Source organism: Sycon ciliatum, chromosome 4, assembly GCF_964019385.1.
Source record: "Sycon ciliatum chromosome 4, ocSycCili1.1, whole genome shotgun sequence".
Classification (NCBI taxonomy): domain Eukaryota; kingdom Metazoa; phylum Porifera; class Calcarea; order Leucosolenida; family Sycettidae; genus Sycon; species Sycon ciliatum.
Window position 1 is genome coordinate 29,769,849 of NC_088646.1, and position 25,148 is coordinate 29,794,996.

At 46.6% G+C, this 25,148-nt stretch overlaps 1 protein-coding gene across 2 annotated transcripts; it reads right to left on the reverse strand.

Moving 5' to 3' along the window:
• Window positions 1-1,048: 1,048 nt before the first annotated feature.
• On the reverse strand, window positions 1,049-24,785 carry LOC135815521 (neogenin-like). 2 transcript variants are annotated; one of them, XM_065328835.1, is made up of 10 exons: window positions 24,447-24,785; window positions 24,024-24,193; window positions 23,006-23,272; window positions 21,792-22,058; window positions 21,098-21,270; window positions 20,149-20,225; window positions 18,921-19,028; window positions 18,301-18,401; window positions 15,532-15,676; window positions 1,049-2,085 (listed from the first exon to the last, which is right to left on the reverse strand). In XM_065328835.1, the coding sequence occupies exons 2-6, from the start codon at window positions 24,151-24,153 to the stop codon at window positions 20,199-20,201; spliced, it is 864 nt and encodes a 287-aa protein (XP_065184907.1). In that variant the 5' UTR covers window positions 24,154-24,193; window positions 24,447-24,785; the 3' UTR covers window positions 1,049-2,085; window positions 15,532-15,676; window positions 18,301-18,401; window positions 18,921-19,028; window positions 20,149-20,198. The 2 variants fall into 2 exon arrangements, with proteins under 2 accessions (XP_065184907.1, XP_065184906.1); XM_065328834.1 differs by having other exon boundaries at window positions 1,050-2,085; window positions 19,968-20,225; window positions 24,447-24,783.
• Window positions 24,786-25,148: the final 363 nt, after the last annotated feature.

The following is a 25,148-nucleotide window of genomic DNA, read 5'->3' on the forward strand; positions in this document are numbered from 1 at the left end:
TGTGCGCCCGTGCGTTCGTGCACTCGTTTGGTTGTGTGCACCTGTGTGTGTTTAAGCGCACGTTCAAGCCCACACATTGTTAGCGTGTGTGTGTATGTGTGGATGCTCGAGCTCCTAGACTTTCTTCGTGTTTGTGTGCGCCGTGGACTTTGTGTTCATGTTTTTCTGAGGTTGTATGTGTGTGTGTGTGTGTGTGTGTGTATGTATGTGTGTGTGTGTGTGTGTGTGTGTCGCACCCAGGAGATCATGCTTGCCACACATTTGTTGTTGAGCGGGCCAAGCCGATTGCTGAACAGCACGCGGCTTGCCACTGTGGGGATTGTGGGCATTGGTTTTGCAGCAAGGGTGGTCTAGCTGTTCACCGCTGTTCCTCTCCACGGCCTCCCGAGCCCTGTCAAGTCGATGTATAGTATGCCTGCTGTACTGCGCACTGTGCTGTGTGTGCCCGTTGCTTTCGGACTGCGAAAGGTCGCGGTCATCACCGTTGCTCGAGGACTAGTCCCCGCCCGACTGCCCAGCAGTGTAATTCGTTCGCTCATGCATGCGTGCGTTTTCGCCGGTTTCGTTTGCTCCACCATCTCCGTAGTCATCAGGCTGCGTGCTCCATCTTCCTCTCTGATGCTCTTCCGAGGCCAACGTGACCCAGGCTGTAGTACGGGGGACAGGGCTGAAAAAAGTGCTTCAAAAAAGGTTTCGTTCCGACTTTGAGCGCACAACAATTTGACACCACAGAGTCATAGCGGGGGCAGTACAGACATGAAATCTAAAAAAAAACCGCTTCGAAAAGTGAATGGAAGGTCCCGAACGAGGTGATTTTGTGCTCCACTCGGCCATTACGTGCGGTATGCCCTGGAAGTCGTAAAATAATGACTTGTCAAGACAGATGAGACTTCCCTACACAACTCCAGTGCTGTCTTCAACAAACATAAAAGTATCGTACTTGAGACACCATGATCATGCATTCTCTATTCTCATTGGACACACACTCTATCGCTACACTAGATGACATTCTACATGATACTTGAAAGAACCATTGCCTTTGCCATCAAACTTCAAGCACACAAATTCTCCACAAGTCTTCACCAGACGTTCCAAAGGGCAACAACCAAAAAAATCCACACATGCTCCATACCAGAAGAGCAAGCTGCGACAAAAAAGGATTAAATCGCAAAGGATGCGTATTACATAACAGGGTTGACATAAAATACCAGAATCACAGGATACTATGTACGAGCTAACGTTAAGATCAAGGATTAACAGAATCTATCCTGTTTCATATAAATACCACTCGCATGTTCGCGACACTCCCACGAAAGGCAAGAAAGATAGTGAGCAAAAACAAAACAAAAACAATTAGGGTAATTTCGGGGAGAGCAAATTTGAAGCCATTCCTTTTCTACTATTGCCGACACAGCATCAATATCAGTGACATGGCACACAAGGTCTACATATATCTCAACAAAGATTTAATACAGTATGAATATAGAACAGTGAACAATTGAATCTTGCCTTCAGCCGTTTCCTTTCAGTTGCATCTTCCTCTCTGCTCTGTTTTATTTTCTCTTTTCGTTCGTCCCTCTTGATATTTGTACTTTGTACTGTTGAGGCAACGAACTGAAATAATAAAAACCAAACCAAACCAAGCCATGCGGGAATTTCCTCAAACAGAAATTCAAATCAAGTATGTAGTGTGAGTATCACGCTACAACAGAGCCAATATGTGTGTGTATTTCTGTGGTGAAATTTGAATACTATTGAATGTTTACATTGTGTGGGTGACAGTGCAATGTTCACCAGAGTATATGACTATCAATGCAGAAATAACGTGCCAGAATCAGTGTACTGCGTAGCTAGTGAGAATCTGTGTATCGCACTTGTCCGAGCGCCATGAAGGCCGGCAAACGCACTCCACGACTCGCCGACGTTGACAGCCACAGCAGCCCCTGGGGCATGACACTGTACTGGTCGCCCGTCGCGCCAAGACACTTGGCAGTCACTAGGCTTCATGCCACCGATGTTGTCCGCAATATCCGCAATATCACAATATCCGAGATGGCCAAACTGCCGCCATTCTTCATTGAAAACCTACAGCATATGGAACATACGGCACACAGAAAGATTTACTGAGCTAACGCAGTAAAATCAATGCTGGACCATGCACTCTAATGACTGTTACTCTTATTATTATTATTATTTTTACAAGAGGTCGGAGGCGGATAATACTTTAATAACGAAGGTACGTGTTGGGTCGTTAGTATCCACGCAAACACACATCCAGTCAAAATAGGGCACTTGTCAAATTATCCGAACGTTTTCGGTCCCTTCTCATCAAGGATTTTACAGGGAATGGCTCAAGTTGGAAAGACTAAAATGTATATAGCGTAAAGATAGCGTAAAGATATGAGATAACAACACTCGTGACAAGGTGGAAAATTATCAAGTTCAGCACGACACAAATCTCGAAGGAAATAATAATGGTGACAACAACATAGTGAGCAAATAAAGTTACATTGTTAACACCTCGACGAGGAGTAACACCAAACAATTGTAGCGACAACACATTTTCTTTCTGTACGCAAAGTTCAGGATCTAACTTACGGATATACAAACCTTCTAACACAGCCAGATGCAACGCACATCTACCACGTGACAATATTGAGAACACATTATCACTGTACAACTCACGACAATTGGTACGGGCTGACAGATGTTGCTTGATTGACGAAGTGCGATTCTTAGCTCCGTTGGGTGTTGTCTCCTCCAATGTTGTCGCGGCGACCTTGTCGCGCGATTTGTATCATGTTTGTGCCTGTTCTTGTTTCAGTACAAAACGCTAGTTCCATGCCCACGTTCCCGTGCTTTGTATGACTTGTTCTGGCCCACGTATGCATGACTGTACATGTACTTGTCAAGGCACGTGCATGCAGCACAGTTTGGCGCGCTTTTGCGAATGTGTTTTTTCTTCTCCCACGGTGGTGGGTTATGCGGCTCTTCTTGGACACGAGTGGTTTTTCAGTTTTGTTGTTCTCTAGTATTATTCTGGAAAGAGCGATTACTACAGACTCCTTTGTCCTATGATGTGTGCCACCTGTAGAGGTGAGATCGGACTTGTGACCTGTGTTGATAAATCGAGAGATTGGGAATCCTAATCTTTCGACATGGTGCTTTAGTGACCAGAGATTTTCCTCAGTTTATTTAGTAAATTCCGACCAGAGTGATGGAGACTATCGCCCAGCTTGTAAAGTGTAGGGCAAACACGAAGCGACGACTCACACGCCTTCGCCACAATTTAACCCGGGAGCTTGCCAAAGACGCTCCATCACCACACTACCTGCTACGAGATTGGCAGCAGGCTGAACGCCTTGCAGCTGAAATCAATGCCACACAGGCTAGAATCCGCGATCTGACCGAACAGGCGACTTCCTCGGATGTTGAGGACCGCCTGGAGCAACTCGACAAGTGGGAGTTCGAGTTCGATGATGACCTGGAAGTCCTGAGGGACGCACGTACCGTTCTACAGAGGGAGAACCCGTCCGGACTCGCCACAGCAGATGCCGAACTGGAGGCAATCGCCAACTCGAGTCGATCCAGTGCCCACAGCCCTCCCCCACGACGTCCCCAGCCGCTGCCTTGACCAGCGTATCCTTCAGCCCATCAGCAGTGGTGGTCCACTCCAAGGGTCCACCTTCCGCTCCTGCGAGCCCTCCTGTGACTGCTGTTAGTCCTGTCCCTGCTGCTGGTTCTCCAGCCACTCCAGCCACTCCAGTTGTCCCGTCTCCGAATGAATCTTGACCAGCGTATCCTTCAGCCCATCAGCAGTGGTGGTCCACTCCAAGGGTCCACCTTCCGCTCCTGCGAGCGCTCCTGTGACTGCTGTTAGTCCTGTCCCTGCTACTGGCTCTCCAGCCACTCCAGTCGTCCCGTCTCCGAATGTCTCCGAAACCCCCAGCGACCAACTCGTGCGGCAGCTGATAAGGCCCGGCAGAATATTGCAAAGTGGACAGCTGTATCGTTGCTGCACGTACACATCCCACACGCCTGATAAGTTTGACCGTGTCAGAGTGTGAGGATTAGGTGGTGCTTGGTCCAATTGGCAGTGACCTCACAAGCACATAAAACTCTCTGTATGCCTGTTTAACTGCTTGTGTGTGTGTGTGTGTGTGTGTGTGTGTGTGTGCGTGTGTATCTGCATTGCTTATGCTCTATAAGTTACCTCCCGGTGTACATTCCCGGTCGGCTGGAGTGTCGCGGCGACCTTGTCGCGCGATTTGTATCATGTTTGTGCCTGTTCTTGTTGCAGTACAAAACGCTAGTTCCATGTCCACGTTCCCGTGCTTTGTATGACTTGTTCTGGCCCACGTATGCATGACTGTACATGTACTTGTCAAGGCATGCAGCACAGTTTGGCGCGCTTTTGCGGATGTGTTTTTTTCTTCTCCCACGGTGGTGGGTTATGCGGCTCTTCTTGGACACGAGTGGTTTTTCAGTTTTGTTGTTCTCTAGTATTATTCTGGAAAGAGCGATTACAACAGACTCCTTTGTCCTATGATGTGTGCCACCTGTAGAGGTGAGATCGGACTTGTGACCTGTGTTGATAAATCGAGAGATTGGAAATCCTAATCTTTCGACAAATGTCCCGTCATCTCGCCTCTTCGCAGCATCACCACTATCCGTCTCTTTGCTTTTCCGCGGCCTTCCACGTTTTCTGACACTACCCGTTGTGTGCGCGATGCCCAGTGTCCTTTCAGCTACGTCTCCTCCATTGCGGATTTCTATTGAGCTTCTTACTCCAACTTGTCCGGTGTCCGATATTGAGGTTCGTTTTCGCGGTCTACTACGTTTTCGAATATTGACCGTTGTTGTCACTTTCGTTGTCGTTGAACGTGCGTCCTCACCAGTCCGTATTTTTACTTGGCTTCGCGTAACCCTTCCCGACCCGGACAGATCCCTTGTCAATTTCGAGTTGTCGAGTTTTGTGTCGTGCTGAACTTGATAATTTTCCACCTTGTCACGAGTGTTGTTATCTCATATTTTTTACGCTATATAAGTTTTAGTCTTTCCAACTTGAGCCATTCCTTGTAAAATCCTGGATGAGAAGGGACCGAAAACGTTCGGATAATTTGACAAGTGCCCTATTTTGACTGGATGTGTGTTTGCGTGGATACTTACGACCCAACACGTACCTGCTTTATTAAAGTATTATTATTATTATTATTTTAAAACGAAGGTAAGTTATGGGTCGCAAGTATCCACGCAAACACACATCCAGTCATAATAAGGCACTTGTCATAAGTATCCGAACGTTTTCGGTCCCTTCTCATCAAGGATTATACAGGGAATGGCTCAAGTTGGAAACACTAAAACTTATATAGCGTAAAGATAATTAGATAACAACACTTGTGACAACTTGGAAAATTATCAAGTTTAGCACGACACAAAACTCGAAGGAAAATAATAATAGTGACAACAACATAGTGAGCAAATTAAGTTACATTGTTAACACCTCGACGAGGAGTAACACCAAACAATTGTAGCGACAACACATTTTCTTTCTGTACGCAAAGTTCAGGATCTAACTTACGGATATACAAAGCTTCTAACACAGCCAAATGCAACGCACATCTACCACGTGACAATATTGAGAAAACATTATCACTGTACAACTCACGACAATTGGTACGGGCTGACAGATGTTGCTTGATTGACGAAGTGCGATTCTTAGCTCCATTGGGTGTTGTCTCCTCCAATGTCCCGTCATCTCGCCTCTTCGTGGCATCACCACTATCCGTCTATTCGCGTTTCCGCGGCCTTCCACGTTTCTTGACACTAACCGTTGGGTGCGCGATACCCAGTGTCCTTTCAGCTACGTCTCCTCCATTGCGGATTTCTTTTGAGCTTCTTACTCCAACTTGTCCGGTGTCCGATATTGAGGTTAGTTTTCGCGGTCTACCACGTTTTCGAATATTGACTGTTGTTGTCACTTCCGTTGTCGTTGTACGTTCGTTCTCACCAGTCCGTATTTCACTTGGCTTCTCGTCACCCTTTCCGACGCCGACAGATCCTTTGTCAGTTTCGGTGGTTTACGTTTCGGTCTTTCACCATCTTTTATGCTGTTCTCAGCTGGCCCGTGTCCTACACACGCAGAGGAGGACGGGCATGCAGTCACATCTTCACGGGAAGAGGAAGATCCACCGATGGACTGGACAGCACATTTTGGAGGACGACCACGGCGAGGACGACAATCGCGCGCATCAAGCGGAACACAACTTAACGGCACATGTTGACGAATGCGTGCGCCCAGGTGCTGAAGGGTTCTACGTACATACCGATCTTCACATTGTCGGCATTGAAAGAAATAGATAAGGTTACTTTTACTAAGGGTAGGTAGAACATCCTTCTTCACACTGAATGCACGCACTGTCCGAAATATGACGTACAGCTTGACGCACGGATATGATGGACATACGATACCACGAACATCCTTCTCCACGCGCGCAGAACCGGTGCCAACCCAAGGTAAACGGAGCACCACTGGGCAACGGTCAGGTCCAAATTGGATAGGCTTGTCTGTCACCGGTTTTTCGTTGATAAGCTTGGCCAGAAATTCCTTTGGATAGCCGTTAATCGTAAAATATTGATGTCAGTCTGTCTAATTCGTCCTGCAATAGATCTTATTATTATTATATAACAAGAAGTCGGAGGCGGATAATACTTTAATAACGAAGGTACGTGTTGGGTCGTAAGTATCCACGCAAACACACATCCAGTCAAAATAAGGCACTTGTCAAAGTATCCGAACGTTTTTGGTCCCTTCTCACCAAGGATTATACAGGGAATGGCTCAAGTTGGAAAGGCTAAAACTTATATAGTGTAAAGATATGAGATAACAACACTCGTGACAAGGTGGGAAATTATCAAGTTCAGCACGACACAAAACTCGAAGGAAATAATAATAGTGACAAGAACATAGTGAGCAAATTAAGTTACATTGTTAACACCTCGACGAGGAGTAACACCAAACAATTGTAGCGACAACACATTTTCTTTCTGTATGCAAAGTTCAGGATCTAACTTACGGATATACAAAGCTTCTAACACAGCCAGATACAACGCACATCTACCACGTGACAATATTGAGAACACATTATCACTGTACAACTCACGACAATTGGTACGGGCTGACAGATGTTGCTTGATGGACGAAGTGCGATTCTTAGCTCCGTTGGGTGTAGTCTCCTCCAATGTCCCGTCATCTCGCCTCTTCACGGCATCACCACTATCCGTCTCTTTGCTTTTCCGCGGCCTTCCACGTTTTCTGACACTAGCCGCTGTCCAATGTGCTGTCCAGTCCATCGGTGGATCTTCCTCTTCCTGTGAAGATGTCACTGCATGCCCGTCCTCCTCCGCGTGTGTAGGGCAGGGTCCAGCTGAGAACAGCGTGAAAGATGGTGAAAGACCGACACGTAAACCACCGAAATTGACAAAGGATCTGTCTGCGTCGGGAAGGGTTACGCGAAGCCAAGAAAAAATACGGACTGGTGAGGACGCACGTACAACGACAACGGAAGTGACAACAACAGTCAATATTCGAAAACGTGGTAGACCGCGAAAATGAACCTCAATATCGAACACCGGACAAGTTGGAGTAAGAAGATCAATAGAAATCCGCAATGGAGGAGACGTAGCTGAAAGGACACTGGGCATCGCGCACACAACGGCTAGTGTCAGAAAACGTGGAAGGCCGCGGAAAAGCAAAGAGACGGATAGTGGTGATGCCGCGAAGAGGCGAGATGACGGGACATTGGAGGAGACTACACCCAACGGAGCTAAGAATCGCACTTCGTCCATCAAGCAACATCTGTCAGCCCGTACCAATTGTCGTGAGTTGTACAGTGATAATGTGTTCTCAATATTGTCACGTGGTAGATGTGCGTTGCATCTGGCTGTGTTAGAAGCTTTGTATATCCGTAAGTTAGATCCTGAACTTTGCGTACAGAAAGAAAATGTGTTGTCGCTACAATTGTTTGGTGTTACTCCTCGTCGAGGTGTTAACAATGTAACTTAATTTGCTCACTATGTTCTTGTCATCATTATTATTTCCTTCGAGATTTGTGTCGTGCTGAACTTGATAATTTTCCACCTTGTCACGAGTGTTGGTATCTCATATCTTTACGCTATATACGTTTTAGTCTTTCCAACTTGAGCCATTCCCTGTATAACCCTTGATGAGAAGGGACCGAAAACGTTCGGATACTTTGACAAGTGCATTATTATTATTATTATTATTATTATTATGGGGGTGGCTTTATTGGTTTTGTGTTTGTATTATGCAGCATCCCGGGTCATTTAAGACCATGGGGAGTACTGCTGTTGTATGTGAAGAAAATGTAATAAGGAAGACTGAGAAAAAAGAAAGAAAAAAGAGAGAAATACTGTGAACAGCAAATCTACAATGATGCATGTACAATCTATTATACAACTAATCTGCGAGAATGAGACTTAACACAAGCAGGTACAGTAATAGCAAGAGAGCTAAATCAGAAAACAAAATCCGTTGAAAAGTAACCGTCATCAAATCTGAAATCGAGCCCTTCAGCGACACAATAGCACTGAAGGCAGCAATATAATTCTTCTCATTGAACATCAGTGAAGCACCGTCAAAACCGGTGAATGGGGGCTGATGGTATTATTGTTGTCTTTGTTATTGGCAAGTGATTAATATTACGATCATAATATTATTATTTTCTGCAAATAGGTGCTTCAACTAATAGCAGCAACCATAACCATGGGCATTCGCAAACCAATGTAACTTATTAGAGTGTAATTATTATTTCATCTGAGTTATTGACCTGATGATGTCAACTGTGCCAAGGAGCGCCTCCTTTTGCAAGATCGATACACTGGCTCCGGCATCCAGTTCCCTCACAAAGTCAGCAGTCGAGGGGGTTAATCCACCTAATGCCCCCACAATTACTGGCACGATCTTGGCCCGCACCTGCCACATCTGCTCCACCTCACGCTTCAGGCCTTGATATTTCTGTATCTTTTCCACAGATTTTCGGCGGATGTTCCTATCCAGAGGGACACTTACGTCCACAAGGAACGCTTCATCTTTGCCCTTGATAATTATTATTATTATTATTAGTTTGAGGGGAAGAGACAAACGGGAAAAGTCTGAAGAAAAAATTGACTGTCACCACCAGGACTCGAACCAGGGACCTTCGCTTGAAGCCAGCGATGCTCTAACCACTGAGCTATGGTGTAGTCGTCATCCCAGCAGAGGCCGTTCAATTATTATTATTAGACCAAAACAAAAAATACGCTTGTATCCGGTCGGCAACACCTCAAAAAGGAGACTCTGTCGGCCGGAATGAAACTTTTTTGGATACTTTTTTTGGTTCCTCAATCGTTGTGGTATTGATGGACAAGACTCAAGAGCACCTACACGTACATTGTACATATATCATGGCAAGGATCAATGTCCAAGTTGACTGACTCACTGTTCTTGTACAGCATGTGGTGTATTCCTGTTTTCGTACATCCTGAGAAATCCAGCAAACAGTTCGAGTCCTTCCAGCTCCGTTATTCTAGCTCGTATCGACTTGTATTCATAAGCCTAATCTGTGTGTCCAGAAGGACAGCATTATTTGTTTGAAATTGTTTTAGTAGCAGCTTGTTCTGTTTGTTTGGCCCTGGTTGGCCATGGTGTCATATCTTGTGTCACAGTATACTAGTAGTCCGTACAAGTTCGTTAAGTGCTTTCGCAGTTTTTCCTGTTATTACCTTAGTGCTAGGATTATCATTTTCATAGGTGTTGTTTCTTTTCACTCCATTTCTCTTTATTAGTATCTTTCTGGATTGTTTTTCATTAGTACAACGTAGCTTCCTGAGGAGTGTTGTGCGAAAACTAGTTCGAAGTAAGATTTTTTGTTCATCATTTCTTCCATATCACATTTTTCTTCTTCCATGTTCTTCACTGCCTTCGTAACCACTTGGTTTTTGAATACAATAAAAGCCTTTGTGAAATGTCGGTTCAGCTCGTTCTGTTGATCGCAATTCTAAAATTATTATTATTATTATTATTATTACTGTAAAAGAGAAAAGGACATATGGATACGAGTTTAGAGTAACTCTCCATCACTGTAACATGATACTATATACAGTCAGAAAGTGCAATAACTAGGCACAAAACATATAGGCACAAAACATATAGTATCATGTTACAGTGATGGAGAGTTACTCTAAACTCGTATCCATATGTCCTTTTCTCTTTTACATTTATTTATGGCTCAACATCCGAGTTTCAAATTATTATTACTAGTGAAGATTTTATGACTTGGGGCTCCCCGCGTGCTAGAGTGTACGTGAAGTGTGTGGGTACAGTGAGGGCTGCGTCCCACCCGCCTGTGTGGATTCACAGGAAGTGTGAGCTACGAAGTCTGAAGAAAATGTTGAACAGTCTCTGCTGGGATGACGACTACACCATAGCTCAGTGGTTAGAGCATCGCTAGCTACAAGCGAGGGTCCCTGGTTCGAGTCCTGGTGGTGACAGTCAATTTTTTCTTCAGACTTTTCCCGTTTGTCTCTTTCCCTCAAACTAGTTAAGGTTTTATGACTTGGGGCTCCCCGCGTGCTAGAGTGTACGTGAAGTGTGTGGGTACAGTGAGGGCTGCGTCCCACCCGCCTGTGTGGATTCACAGGAAGTGTGAGCTACGAAGTCTGAAGAAAATGTTGAACAGTCTCTGCTGGGATGACGACTACACCATAGCTCAGTGGTTAGAGCATCGCTAGCTACAAGCGAGGGTCCCTGGTTCGAGTCCTGGTGGTGACAGTCAATTTTTTCTTCAGACTTTTCCCGTTTGTCTCTTTCCCTCAAACTAGTGAAGATCATTATTATTATTATTATTATTATTATTTCACCGTCCAATGGCAGAAGCCAATGCAAAGGAGGGGGCGTTAGCCAGCCATGGCAAGAGAAGAAAAAAAAAGAATGAAGGAAAGAAGATGATAATCGGAAGAAAATAATGCATCGGCGGGGTGAAATGTGTCACTATGTTGACCATGGTGGAGAGCGGCGAGATAAGCTAGCAAAAGAGGCGAGCGAGTCTACAACGTGGCATGACATTTAACATGGCCTATGAACGGTCTAATATTGGATATTGTCTTCATTTCCATGGGCAGCTTGAGCCAATACGAGTATGCAAAGAAGATAAGAGATTTGGTAAACATAGTTAACAAAGCTCTGGGAAGTACTATGCCATTGCGAGTGTCCTGTGCGAAAGTAAACCAATAATACTTGGTGAGATGTTCAGGAAAATGTTCAGTTTAATCAATGGACCAGAACGCATGACTGTCTCTGCGACAGGATGGAGATGTGGCTGGTGGAGGCCAAATTATATAGATCAGTAGAGGGGAAAAGAGTGGGTTTATGAAAAATAATTTTCAACACACGTTTATGATGTATTTTTAGTGTCTGTAAAGCAGATTTACTAAGCAGGGAATGCCAAGCAGTGGCGCCGTACAGAAAGATAGGAAGGAGGTTGCGTTTATAAAAGAGACAAATACATTCGGGGGACAAGTGGGAGCAGTGAGACATCAGGCAACCTACAGATTTGCTAACTTTGTTGCATACAAAATCTACGTGAGAATTCCAGGACAATTGCGAGTCAAATACAACACCCAAATACCTGTGCGTATCTACAATAGTAATATTAATTCCCGTAGCTATGCAGAAGACGTTACTTCAGTAACGTCTGGCGCTAGCCATGGTCCACACAGCTTTAATTTGGTGTTTGTTTGTGTGTTTGTGTCACGCCTGGCGCTATCCCGTATCTGTCCCGTACCGTACCGTACCATCAAACACAGCTGGCCACATACAGCTGGCCCCACTATTCAAATACGGCTTTCAAACGCAAGATCATAACGTGAAGCAACTTGGAAGAATGAGTATGAATGCGAAGTGTATGGGGGAATGTATGTAGGGCAATAGTGCGGGTTCGAATCCCAGGTAATGCCTGAAAAAAATAGGAAAATTAAAATTTTTATTAACATCCCTATTCTTTTTTTGCCGTCATCAAAGCGGTAGATGGTGTCGTATTAATCTCGACCGTACCTGTCCCGTACCGGTCCCGTACCTGTCCCGTACCGGTCCCGTACCTGTCCCGTACCTGTCCCATACCTGTCCCATACCTGTCCCGTACCGTACTGTACCGTACAATCAAAGACGGCTGGCCACAATGCTAATTCAAATATGGCTTTCAAATACAAGATCATAACGTGAAGCAACTTGGAAGAATTAGTATGTATGCGAAGTGTATCGGGGGGTGCATGCAGGGCGATAGTGCGGGTTCGAATCCCAGTTTATGTCTAAAAACAAAAAGTAGAAATTTATAAGAATTTATAACATCCCTATGCTTTTTTTGTCTAGGTCATCAAGGCAAAAAAGCATAGCGTAGGGCCCTGAGCTTCCAAGCTCTCTCGTAGCCGAATCAAGTCCGGGAAGGGTAAATGTGGGAGGGTGGTCTAGTTGAGGGAGAAAGACTACAGTCAACTTCGCTAATAACCACTGCGGATATAACGACAATTCGCGAATAACGACAGAATTTCAATGCCCAGAGCAAAGTCCCATCCCACTGGAATACATATAATTAGACTTCGGGTATAACGACACTTCGCGAATAAGGACACCTTTTTGATGCCCCGCCGAGTGTCGTTATAAGCGAAGTTGACTGTATTTCTGTTTTCAAGATATTGGGTTTCAGACGCCATGACAACATCCATTCAGAAACAACATTGATTCCATTCTGAAGCTTCGTACACAGGTTTGCAATGTCAGCGTCAAACTGAATGAGGGCCGTGTCATCAGCAAATAGTGACAAACCATCTATACAGTCAGGTAGATCGTTTATATACAACAAGAATAGTAGAGGCCCCAGTATAGATGACTGGGGGACTCCCGACTTCACAGGCAGTGGGTCTGAGAGTACCCCTTCGACTGACACGGATTGCGTTCTATCTCTTAAGAGAGCATGTCTGAGAATACCAAAGTATGTGTGCAAGTGGATCTCTCCGATTTCGCTCAAAATTTGCAGGTAGGTTCCCTTTGGGGTGTGGATCGATTGTGCAAAGCCCTTGAAAACGTTTCTGAAGGGAACCTTGAAATTTGCATACCCCTCAAAAATGGCCGAAATATCACATTATTTATGGGTCTAGAAACGAGTCACGCCACAGCGTATACGAACAAGCTATGAACAAAACTCCATCAAGCCAACATTGCCTCACCCACCCCCTGACGCCACAAATGATCGTCTTGAAAATAGCCAATTTATAAGCGCTGGCAAAACAGCCAGCTACGGCCTCAATTGGCCAGAACTATACACCGGCAGATTGTAGAACACCTCTTCTAGTGCTGAGGACATGTCCCTCATCTTCCTTTTGGGGTTTTATTGAAATAAACGTTTTTGAATTTTTCCACTCGACCATGCTAAAATACGGCCAAAGTCATACCTGCGCAGTAAAGCTCGCCCCTCCGCGACGTCTCTTCAGCAATTTCTACTCCAACACTACTCCCAAGGCCGCAGAACAAAGTGTATTGTTGGCTCTGACAAGGAAAAGCAGCGGTGATCACTTGTCACTCCAAACGACAAGCTTCTCCTTGCGCCACCAATAATTTTTATGCGACTGTTGATGCAAAAGCCACTGAAGGCATGAGCGCAGTTTTTGAATGTTATTGTAAAATGCACGGTGAGATCGTGTGCTCTGTGACGTAGGATGACGCTTCCTGGATCACGACACGCGGCCATCGATCGCGAACGTGCCTGGAACGCTACTAGGAACAGACCATGATGGCAGAGGTAAGATGAGCTGTATTTCCTGCTTGATCTGCTGAGAACTCCCACAAACTGTGCTAGGAGTGTTGCAATGGCAGCAAGCCGTTGAAATATGCCCCCCTTACAGCATGGAGAGGTATTTATCTTTCACATTTACCTCCTGCAATCCCGAACATAGTCCAACAGTACAAGTCCCTTGTTTTCATGTCGATGCTCGACAAAAGATGCTAGCTCGGTCGGTTTGTGTTGACTGGAAAGCGAGCAGCACTGGCTGCACGAACTTGTTGCGTGAACTGCATGAGAGATTTCTTACGTCATAAAAAATGTGATTTCATCATCATTTCACTGGTCTTCGACCTACAAGGTCCGGGAAAGTCCCGGTTTGTAGGTCCACAACACGGTCAGCGTGTTCTTGACTTGAGCGCAATAACAACACAGGTGTGATCACTTCCAGACCAACGGGCGTTCAAAGCGAGTAACAAGCGCACTTGACGAAGGGGACTCTGACATTTCGTGAGTCGTGATACACGCGACTTGGCAGTATTGCGTCACAAGGCACGTGATTTCACCGTGCCTCTTAATTCTTGTAGTAAAATTCAAGAATTGCGCTCATGCCTTCAGTCACTTTTGCATCAACAGTCGCACAAAAAATTATAGGTGGCGCAAGGAGAAGCTTGTCGTTTGGAGTGACAAGTGATCACCGCTGCTTTTCCTTGTCAGAGCCAACAATGCACTTTGTTCTGCGGCCTTGGGAGTAGTGTTGCAGTAGAAATTGCTGAGGAGACAACGCGGAGGGGCGAGCTTTACTGCGCAGGTATGACTTTGGCCGTATTTCAGCATGGTCGAGGTGGAAAAATTCAAAAACGTTTATTTCAATAAAACCCCAAAAGGAAGATGGGGGACATGTCCTCAGCGCTAGAAGAGGTGTTCTACTATCTGCCGGTGTATAGTTCTGGCCAATTGAGGACGTAGCTGGCTGTTTTGCTAGTGCTTGTAAATTGGCTACTGTATAGCAGGACATTTTCGGACGGAATTTATTTTCGTACGATTTCGTACACGGCCTCTTTTGTACTAAAATTAATTCCGTACTAAAATTTGTTCATGTGAAATTATGTACACTATACATGGGTACTGCTTGCGAACACGTGCATTTAGCATGCAGCACCGTACAAAAATAAAACCCGGACGAAAGGTCGAAATTCGGCTTTGTCCGAAAATATTTCCGTCCGAAAATTTCCTGCTTTACAGTATTTTCAAGACGATCATTTGTGGCGTCAGGGGGTGATGGACCTCGTCTTCTGGGATCCTGGCGTGGCTAAGCGGTACTGCTCCAGGAACTCTTCTAAGGTGAGGCAATGTTGGCTTGATGGAGTTTTGTTCATAGCTTGTTCGTATACGCTGTGGCGTGACTCGTTTCTAGACCCATAAATAATGTGATATTTCGGCCATTTTTGAGGGGTACGCAAATTTCAAGGTTCCCTTCAGAAACTTTTTCAAGGGCTTTGCACAATCGATCCACACCCCCAAAGGGAACCTACCTGCAAATTTTGAGCGAAATCGGAGAGATCCACTTGCACACATACTTTGGTATTCTCAGGCATGCTCTCTTAACTGAAATATGAAACATTAGCCCTAGAATGTGCAGTAGTGGTGTCCCCTATAATCAGCAGGCAACCTCTCACCCTGATCCCACTTCACTAACCGGGGGTTACTGCCAGGTAGAACGTACGATCCGACAGTCCACTGTATGGATGGTGCTGGAACACCCTTGGCAGCACATGGCAGCACTATGCTACTGCCAACCACCGGGTCTATGTCATACGGCACTATCTTGAAGATGGGAGCAACTGTAAGCAGAGCAGAGAAAACAAACCCAAAATTATCTATCAAATAGAAAACCCAATTACAACCACAGCACGAGCAATAATTCAATGATACTGGTAGTTGGAAAAGCTGAGTTCTCTTCAAATTCTGCCTGTCTATCTATGAATTCTGATGGGGTGATGGTCCTAGAGTACAGCATCAAGTTAGAGCCATCAGCTAATGTCAGCATGTGCTGAGCCGGAGGAGGTGAGCATTTGTAGCAGTAGCACACATGGCTAACCATTGACCATACACACCCTGCAGTTGATTAGCCTAACTCCACAATCACATATTATATGTACAATAGCACTCCAAGGAGGCATCTAGCAATTGGTATCGTACAGCAATGTAGTTCCCGGAGTTGGCTAAATAGACACGTCTACGGATATGTGATGTGTAGGTAACTGTTACCCTCCCCATACCTTCCTGCACTCCCCATGATCCCCTACCCCACACACAATCCCACTCCCCCTGATCCCCTACCCCACACACACTCCCACTCCCCCTGATCCCCTACCCCCACACACTCCCACTCCCCCTGATCCCCTACCCCACACACACTCCCACTCCCCCTGATCCCCTACCCCCCACACACTCCCACTCCCCCTGATCCCCTACCCCACACACACTCACACTCCCCCTGATCCCCTACCCCACACACACTCGCACTCCCCCTGATCCCCTACCCCACACACACTCCCACTCCCCCTGATCCCCTACCCTACACACTCCCACTCCCCCTGATCCCCTACCCGGTCCCCACACACACTCCCACTCCCCCTGATCCCCTACCCCACACACAATCCCACTCCCCCTGATCCCCTACCCCACACACACTCCCACTCCCCCTGATCCCCTACCCGGTCCCCACACACACACTCCCACTCCCCCTGATCCCCTACCCCACACACAATCCCACTCCCCCTGATCCCCTACCCCACACACACTCCCACTCCCCTGATCCCCTACCCCACACACAATCCCACTCCCCCTGATCCCCTACCCCACACACACTCCCACTCCCCCTGATCCCCTACCCCACACACACTCCCACTCCCCCTGATCCCCTACCCGGTCCCCACACACACACTCCCACTCCCCCTGATCCCCTACCCCACACACAATCCCACTCCCCCTGATCCCCTACCCCACACACACTCCCACTCCCCCTGATCTCCTGCCCCACACACACTCCCACTCCCCCTGATCCCCTACCCCACACACACTCCCACTCCCCCTGATCTCCTACCCGGTCCCCACACACACACTCCCACTCCCCCTGATCCCCTACCCCACACACAATCCCACTCCCCCTGATCCCCTACCCCACACACACTCCCACTCCCCCTGATCCCCTACCCCACACACAATCCCACTCCCCCTGATCCCCTACCCCACACACACTCCCACTCCCACTCCCCCTGATCCCCTACCCCACACACACTCACCGCCGGCTGGGAGGGCGACCTGCCGGCTGCAGACACCCCCATGTAGACTGTAGTGCACTGCACTAGCACTTGAGTCGAGATGGTGGAGTACAACCCATATTCTAGGGGTAGGTATGTACAGTACAGTACGTAGCACTGGCTACTCAGGCTCAGTGCTAGCTCTTCACTCAAGATCAAGCTCAAATGCACTTGAGTATGCACTTGAGTACGTCAGTAAAATGTAACAGGTTCGCTGCTTCTGGTGGTGTACACGGCTGTGGCTAGGCTGGGTCTTGTCAGATGACCAATGTACACTGCATGCAAACATGACCTTGGTGAACACAGTCATGATCCATGCTCATGTAGCTGTTTGCTTCCTTTTTCATATTTTGTTTATTTTAATGCCTATAATCACATTGTCACAACTGTCTGATGAATGCCCATAATTGGACGAAGCGAAAGGAGATACAAGCTGCAATGAAAGATTTGTAGTGGTGTGTGTGTGTCTGTGTGGATACGTGACTGATGGCGGGGGTCTGGGGGCGCAGCTAGCAACTAGAACGTTGGCCGGCTGGCATAAAATCCTGGCTAGACCTCTGCTCACACTCCCCCTGATCCCCTACCCCACACACACTCCCTTCCCCTGATCCCTTACCCCACACACACTCCCATTCCCCCTGATCCCCTACCCCACACACACTCCCTTCCCCTGATCCCCTACCCCACACACACTCCCATTCCCCCTGATCCCCTACCCCACACACACTCACACTCCCCCTGATCCCCGGTCCCCACACACACTCCCATTCCCCCTGATCCCCTACCCCACACACAATCCCACTCCCCCTGATCCCCTACCCCACACACAATCCCACTCCCCCTGATCCCCTACCCCACACACACTCACACTCCCCCTGATGCCCTACCCCCCCCCCCCACACACACACACACTCCCCTCCCTTCCCCACACACACTCCCCCCTCCCCCCCCCCCCCCCAGTCACATCAGGTTCACCAAACTGTCGGGCATGGCCCATGATCAGGCGAAATCATGAACCGATGGGCCCTCCACGAACATTTGGTGAACCTGAAGCTACTTTTTCAACACAGTAACCAGGTGTGAGTGTTTGGTTTGAGAAAAGTAATCTGATAATAGTTTACGACAATGTCATTGTAACTCACCTCTGATTTAGGATTACCAGTGACGGGGCACGGCAGCACCGTGGGTGAGTTGGCTGTGACAGTGACGATGTCTACAGAGGGACCGTCTGGACGAGGTGGTTCTGAAGCCCAGGAACAATACAAGCAGTGTAAAATCCACAGGCATTCAAATCAACAACATAACTACAGTTCTAGTTGCACAACTCACGAGAACAGTACCTGTACTGTATGCCTATCATATTTTCCAAAATAAGAAAAGGCATAGACAGTATTTGTGACTCTTTGATCTACACACTGTGGATAAAATTGTCTATGGGGTACACCTAGTCAGCCTTTAGAAGAACTGCCATCCGTTCTTGTAAATCACTACTTTGAGAAATGCTAACTTTCCTGCAAATGAACCAGCAGCACTCACTGCAGCTTCAATAGAGACCAGTAATGACGGGATATATACATTTTCCCCACAACCATCTCAGAATAGTGCTGGTCGAGTCATGTAGGTACACTGGTTAATCATTGTTGACATTTCGTGTTACACTAAGCTCAAACGGAGATGAAATATCAGCATAATATACCATTCAAACATTTATTTGTTTTGCCTGGTAATTTCACATACTCGCATTGCTCCCACATGATCTTACAGAGAACAGTCAAGTTGTAGTCCTTGCGAGCGTCTCCGTGTTTGTTGCGTGCCAGACACACGTAGATGTCGAAGTCGGCGACGACAGTGCTGATTACGCACAGTGTATCTAACACAGCATACACACACGTAAACACACAGAGAGCAAGAACATATTTCACTGTTTACGCGTATCATTTTCACAGTTTCATGATGACTGTTTCATGGTAGTAGGTCGCCATCAATTGTTCTATTTATCGCATTGTTAAAACTCCATTCGACGAAACGCCTTTTTGTTCACGATTAGTTGTTCATTTGTGCTGATATAAGTGTATTTGTGGTGTGAATCTGATGTGTAGTTGTGTGATGATGGACAATTGCAGGGTGCCTAGAGTAACACACTCCCTGCCGATCTGCGGCACCAGCTAGCTGAGACTAAGAGTACATTGCTCCCAACAGTGTGCAACTGCCTGCATAACCTCTATAAAGTGCTGCGACGGATCACGAGACATGGCAAACAGTGCAAAGTCACCACAAGAGAGTTGAACCCAAAGCAGTGTTTCGTAAAGCCCTGTATCCATCATGCACATGGTGCAAATAATGCGTACAGGTTCGTCATGTGGTGTAAAGTTCTGCCATTTCAGATCCCAATAGCTGGAGTTGCACACACTCGGCTTTCATGTACTCTTGCTGAGACCAAGAACAGTCTGATGTTCACCATTCGGTGCTCAGCTTGACTTGATCTGTCCAACAATTACATCAGTCACAGGATTTTTATACTGTTCCAGTGAGACCCAGGCACACCGCATTTTCCGCATCCGTAGGAACACCACCACCATCAAGAATCAATCCGCAGATGCAGCTCCTAAAGCGGTGGGCAGTGAGTAGATCAGACCCACCACAAAGTGGTCAAAGACAGACAATCCCATTCACAGGATATGATCCAGAAACATGCTGCCCACAGATAGGCAGGCACGTCCATTGACGCCCAAAACGTGTGTCTGATGCTCCGATAAAAAGCAGGACGCTATCAGGTATTTTTCCTTCGTTTGAAAGGAGAACAACTCACCGTTGGGATGTATGATCCACTTTTCGTCGATGACCAGCAGACGGCATAAGTTCCTCTGCCATACCACTGATAGATGGACAGTGGGATGAGGTGTGGCACATGCTCTGTTGCTCATCTGCTCCCATAGATCAGCACACATTGTACACACTGACTAGCATGGAACATGGCTTGTGTCTCCTACCTTCAACAACCAGCTCAATGGTATGTGATGCTGAACCTGCTGTGCAGGTTTTACAGTCCTCTGTGCTCTAGCCGGGCCTGTGCAGTGATACAACATATTGATAAAAATGAGGTGCAGGGCAAATACATGCAGTAGAATTAAAATAAAATTTACCCTGTGGGCAGCAGGAAAATGTATTTAGAATCCTAGGTACATCTTACACCAACATACATGCGTAGGGATCAACAGCGGACCTCTGCACTCTGGACAATGCCCGTACTAAGCATGTGTATGTGTGTCTTATCACGATACATACTAAGGGAGTTCAACTGTGTTTAGAATTGAGTCAAGGTATGAAATTACTGAGTCATGATAAAGAAATCCAAAATGTTTGGCATTATAGATATTATCTAACTTGTGACATGGGGCTGTGGAAAGGAAAGTTTGCTGCCATTTCTCCAAACAGGAGCAGTTCTCCACAATGGGGTGCTGTCCTCAGATCCCACACACTGACACAGCACACAGCGCTTGCGAAGAAAAATTCATTGATAGGAATTTGCCCACTCTGAAGACACACGACAAGCATCATCAGTTTGGAGTGTAATGCAACGTTAGATGCAAATTTTCTGCAGAATGATCTTAAAAAATATAATTTATCCAATGAAGGTTAACTCAGTGATGGAGTGAATGGGATTTCGGTCTTTGACCAATTTGTGGTGGGTCTGATCTACTCAGCTCCCACCGCTTTGGACCTGCATCTGCGCCTTGATACTAGAGGGTGGTGGCGTTCCTACGGATGCGGAAAACTCAGCTTCCAGCCGAGTCTCACGCGAATCGTGAAATTTTTTAACCCAGTACTTTTAATTCATGTCATTGCAGCCTGGGCCTGATAGAGGGTGCTATACCTCAGAGTTAAAGTTAGTAACAAGCATTATCCTGTACTTGTGTGTTCATTCACGTAACACCTTACCGCTGATATCTGGAGTCCTCTGGTGGGAATCTGAGACATGTAGCGTTCATCATAGACACTACTCTGCCACGTGACCGTTGGTGTCGGCTTGCCAATGACCTCGCAGGGCAAGAATGCAGGAGTGCCGCGGAGAACAACAACTTGAGTCTGGGTCGTGATAATAGCTGGTGGAACTATAGGCAACATAGCATGGAACGATTGTGGAAGGGACAACACAGATGTTAAGGTCATCCACACCTGTCAATCAGACTGACTTCTTCTCATTCGCAGAAACACCATCACCCTCAATGGGGTCAAGGCGAAGACGACAGCAAATCATTTCATAGCAATTATAGTGCACACACTAGACCCATACAGTCTACATTAACAGATAACGGTCTAACACAAAAAATCAAAATGGTAGAATTGCATCAAGGGGGCGGGGTGCTGCACAAATCTTACCACCATTGCAAAGTAAAAATCCAAAATACAGCTTCAGGAAAGCACACGCCAAGCAACACAACTTTCTACGAATACCATAGTTGTGTAGGCAAGTACTGTTTGTAGACTGCCCAGTGAACCAGCAAGGACAACACACACACACACACACACACACACACACACACACACACACACACACACACACACACACACACACACACACACACACACACACACTACATTCTATGAAGAACAGTCTGTTACTGAAAGTTACCTTGCACAATTAGAACAGTGGTGCTGTTAGCCGTTCCAGCATCATTGTTTGCCAGGCATGTGTAACTGCCTTCGTCGGCGACAGACAGACGAGACACGGTCAGCGTGTTGCGGTTGACGCGCACACGAGACGGGTCCACTGGCCTGTTGTTGAACAGCCAAATTGTCACCGGGTCTGGCTTTCCGCTGGCTACACATAGCAGACGGAATTCACTGTCCACAGATCTGACGTAGAGAGGGTCTGGCGCCACCACAATCTCGGGTGGCACTGGAACACAAAACAACATCAGCACAGCAGCAGCATGGTGATGGTCAATACACTCAATCGGGGGGACAAAACTGCTTCATCCTTTGTGGAATCGTCAGCACAACACAGAGAAAATGAAGCCGAATCTGATAGCAATGAAAAGCCAGATTTATACCCGGCCCAAACCCATCTTGCCAGAGTGCTCAAACTGACAAGTTTATGTCAGCATACAGCAAACTAGCGCCTGATTGAATGTGGATGAGAGAACTATGTCATATGTCTTCTTGTGAGCTGGAGTAGATTCACTACTTCGATAGGACTTCATCTCAAAGAGCTTACCCATTTGCCTGGCATTAGCTACATGTGCCCGGTCTGTGCATGAGATCTAGCAATGCCTTTTAAATCGGTAGCTTAATCAGGGGCGTCGGAAGGTATTTTAGTGTGGTACGGTCAGCCATCTGAAGTACAATTGACTCGTGGGGGAGTGGTGGATGAGCCGAAAATTTTGGAATTTTAGATCCCAGATCAGTGTATTTTGTTGACTCACGGGTATCTGGGGCAAAAAGTGGTACGGTCAATACCGTTTTGACCGTACCGTGTGCGACGCCCCTGTTAATGAGGATGAAGTGTCCGAGCGTATTGATACTGACTGTGTGAATGAATGGTGCACATACTACTCTCAGGAAAGTAAGCACAGTCAAACCTCTTTAGGACGAACATCAAGGGACCGATGATATTTGTTCGCAATAACGGGAGTTCTTCTTATCCATATGTTTCACCCAGTGAATACACAGGGTTTTATCCGATACAGTTACGAATACTAGTTCTTCTTAGGCAAACATTTGTCTTATTAGTGTTCTTCCTAACGAGGCTTCACTGTATAGACCATTGCAGCGTACACCAGTCTACCAGAACTAGTGTATACACATGTGACACTGAACATGTACATCTATACTAGACCCACTTACCATGGATGGTGAGAAAGCCTGTACTGCTCCTACGACCAGCCGGGTTGGAAGCTACACATGTGTATGAGCCCTCGTCACCTAGCTCCACACGGCTAATGTTCAAGATACCGCTGGGAAGACTGGTGATGCGCGTCGTGTTGCGAATACGATCCTGCCCGTCCCACCACGTGATCTGAGGCGTGGGCGAGCCATCAGAGAGACAGGTGAGAATGGCCCTTTGCCCAACGATGGCAATCACATCACTGACACTGGTGAACGACGGTGCAGCTGCAAACAACACATAAACAAACACAGATTGGCAGTAAGCCATTACCCACTTGTTGTTCAAAACTGCTAACTACAACAAGACAGGAGGGTGATTTTCACCATGCTTCAAAGCAGGTTTACTAAACCCGCGTTTTGCCAGTGAGATTTTTCTTTACATTTTCACCAGCATAAAAGCCCGAGTTGTGTATTGAGGTATCTGCTCTGTATACAGAAAACATACCAGCATACATTAACTAAACCAAACGGCGAGCAGAGCGGGCCTTTTCAGTTTCACAAGTAGTAACATTCCAGCATTACATGGAAGACATGCAACACCCCAGAGTTCTGCACGGTGGGAAGGTTCACTATCACGTATTAATTGGCAATGAAAGCAAAGCATACAGCAGAGATACTGATAAAGAGGATATCCACTTTGAAAAGGTTCTCTACACATAAATCAAGCTATTCCAAATTTCACTTGAAAACACCGCCATTCCGGCAACAGGCTCTCAGCTGCACCAAATAAATAACTTTGCCAATATTTCGCCCATTGGGCATCATCATGCCCTGATGATGCCCAATGGGCGAAATATTGGCAAAGTTATTTATTTGGTGCAGCTGAGAGCCTGTTGCCGGAATGGCGGTGTTTTCAAGTGCAAGGAATACGCTGCAATGGAGTTTGGGAATTCTGAAGAAACGTATTCCAAATTTGGCCACATTAAGCCTTTAGACATGCTATCCCTGCTCAGGATTGCTGCACTACCAGACTTACTCATCAGTAGGATGTAGCAGTCCCTAGTGTCCGGTCGGCCTACACCATTCTCAGCCACACACGTGTAGCGTCCATCATCGCCCGGCAAAGCTTGGCGCACTCGCAGCAGACCATTGCTGAAGACTCGCATGCGGGACGTGCTTTCGATTTTAATCCCGTCTTTCTGCCAGCTAAGGCATATGGAGGCAAGGCAAAGCACAATGGAATACAACAGATGCAGTATTGCCCATCAGTGCAGTCACCAAGCTGTCTCACACCCAACACTGCAATCCAAAACACACTGCAGTAACGCAACAAAAAGCAAGAACTTTGAACTAGCAGTTTACTGGTATTGATAATATTTGGTCTTCCAAAACCTTTGTTCTACTTAGTGTACTCTTCGAGAGGAAGAAAGGCTTGCATCTTCTCAGTGCATTACCTTACCTGATTGTTGGTGTTGGGTCCCCTGATGCTCTACACTGTAGCTGGAAGCCATTCCCTGGCACGACACTGGTGTTGCATTGACCTTGGGCAGGTTGTGTGATGCGCGGTGGCTCTGCAAGGAGTGACGGACACGGAGCGCATGATTAAGTATGAACGGGACTACTTGATCGAGGGGAAGGGGGGGGGGGGTAAGTACCAGACTCCCTGAGAACCACACAATGCTGCTATCACCCAGCACTGGATCATGGACCATCCTATACTGAGTACAATGTCATAGTGAAGCAAGTCTAGTATCCTGAGCGAGCAGCCAATTCACTATAATCTTCATTGGGAAAAAGTTGATGTTAGCATCACTCCAATTTCGGACCTTTCGGTGATCCTGTTTCTACTGTATTGTAAGATTACACATAACAGCGTGGGGAAAAAAGGGAAATGGGTAGCAAAAAGAAAAAGAACAACTATGGGTGCATGGAAGCAACATGAGCCGTGCTGGTGACGTGCCGTATGCTCCACTATCCCGTCCTCCCAAGGAGAAAGCACACAGCATGAACAATGGATAGGGTGGAGGGAAAGGTGGAAAGGCTTGCCAGAGAAAGTGAGAGGGAGAGATCGAGAGCGACCAAAGAGAGAGAGAGAGAGAGAGAGAGAGAGAGAGAGAGAGAGAGAGAGAGAGAGAGAGGGAGAGAGAGAGAGAGAGAGAGA

Bases quoted from the DNA above. Each gene is read 5' to 3' on its own strand.
- LOC135815521 (XM_065328835.1), bottom strand. From the start codon at position 24,153: ATGCGAGTCTTCAGCAATGGTCTGCTGCGAGTGCGCCAAGCTTTGCCG. The intron at 22,059-23,005 runs GTAAGTGGGTCT...TTTGTGTTCCAG, and splicing joins AGGCTTTCTCACCATCCATG to TGCCACCCGAGATTGTGGTG. The intron at 21,271-21,791 runs GTAACTTTCAGT...TGTTGCCTATAG, and splicing joins CACTGTTCTAATTGTGCAAG to TTCCACCAGCTATTATCACG.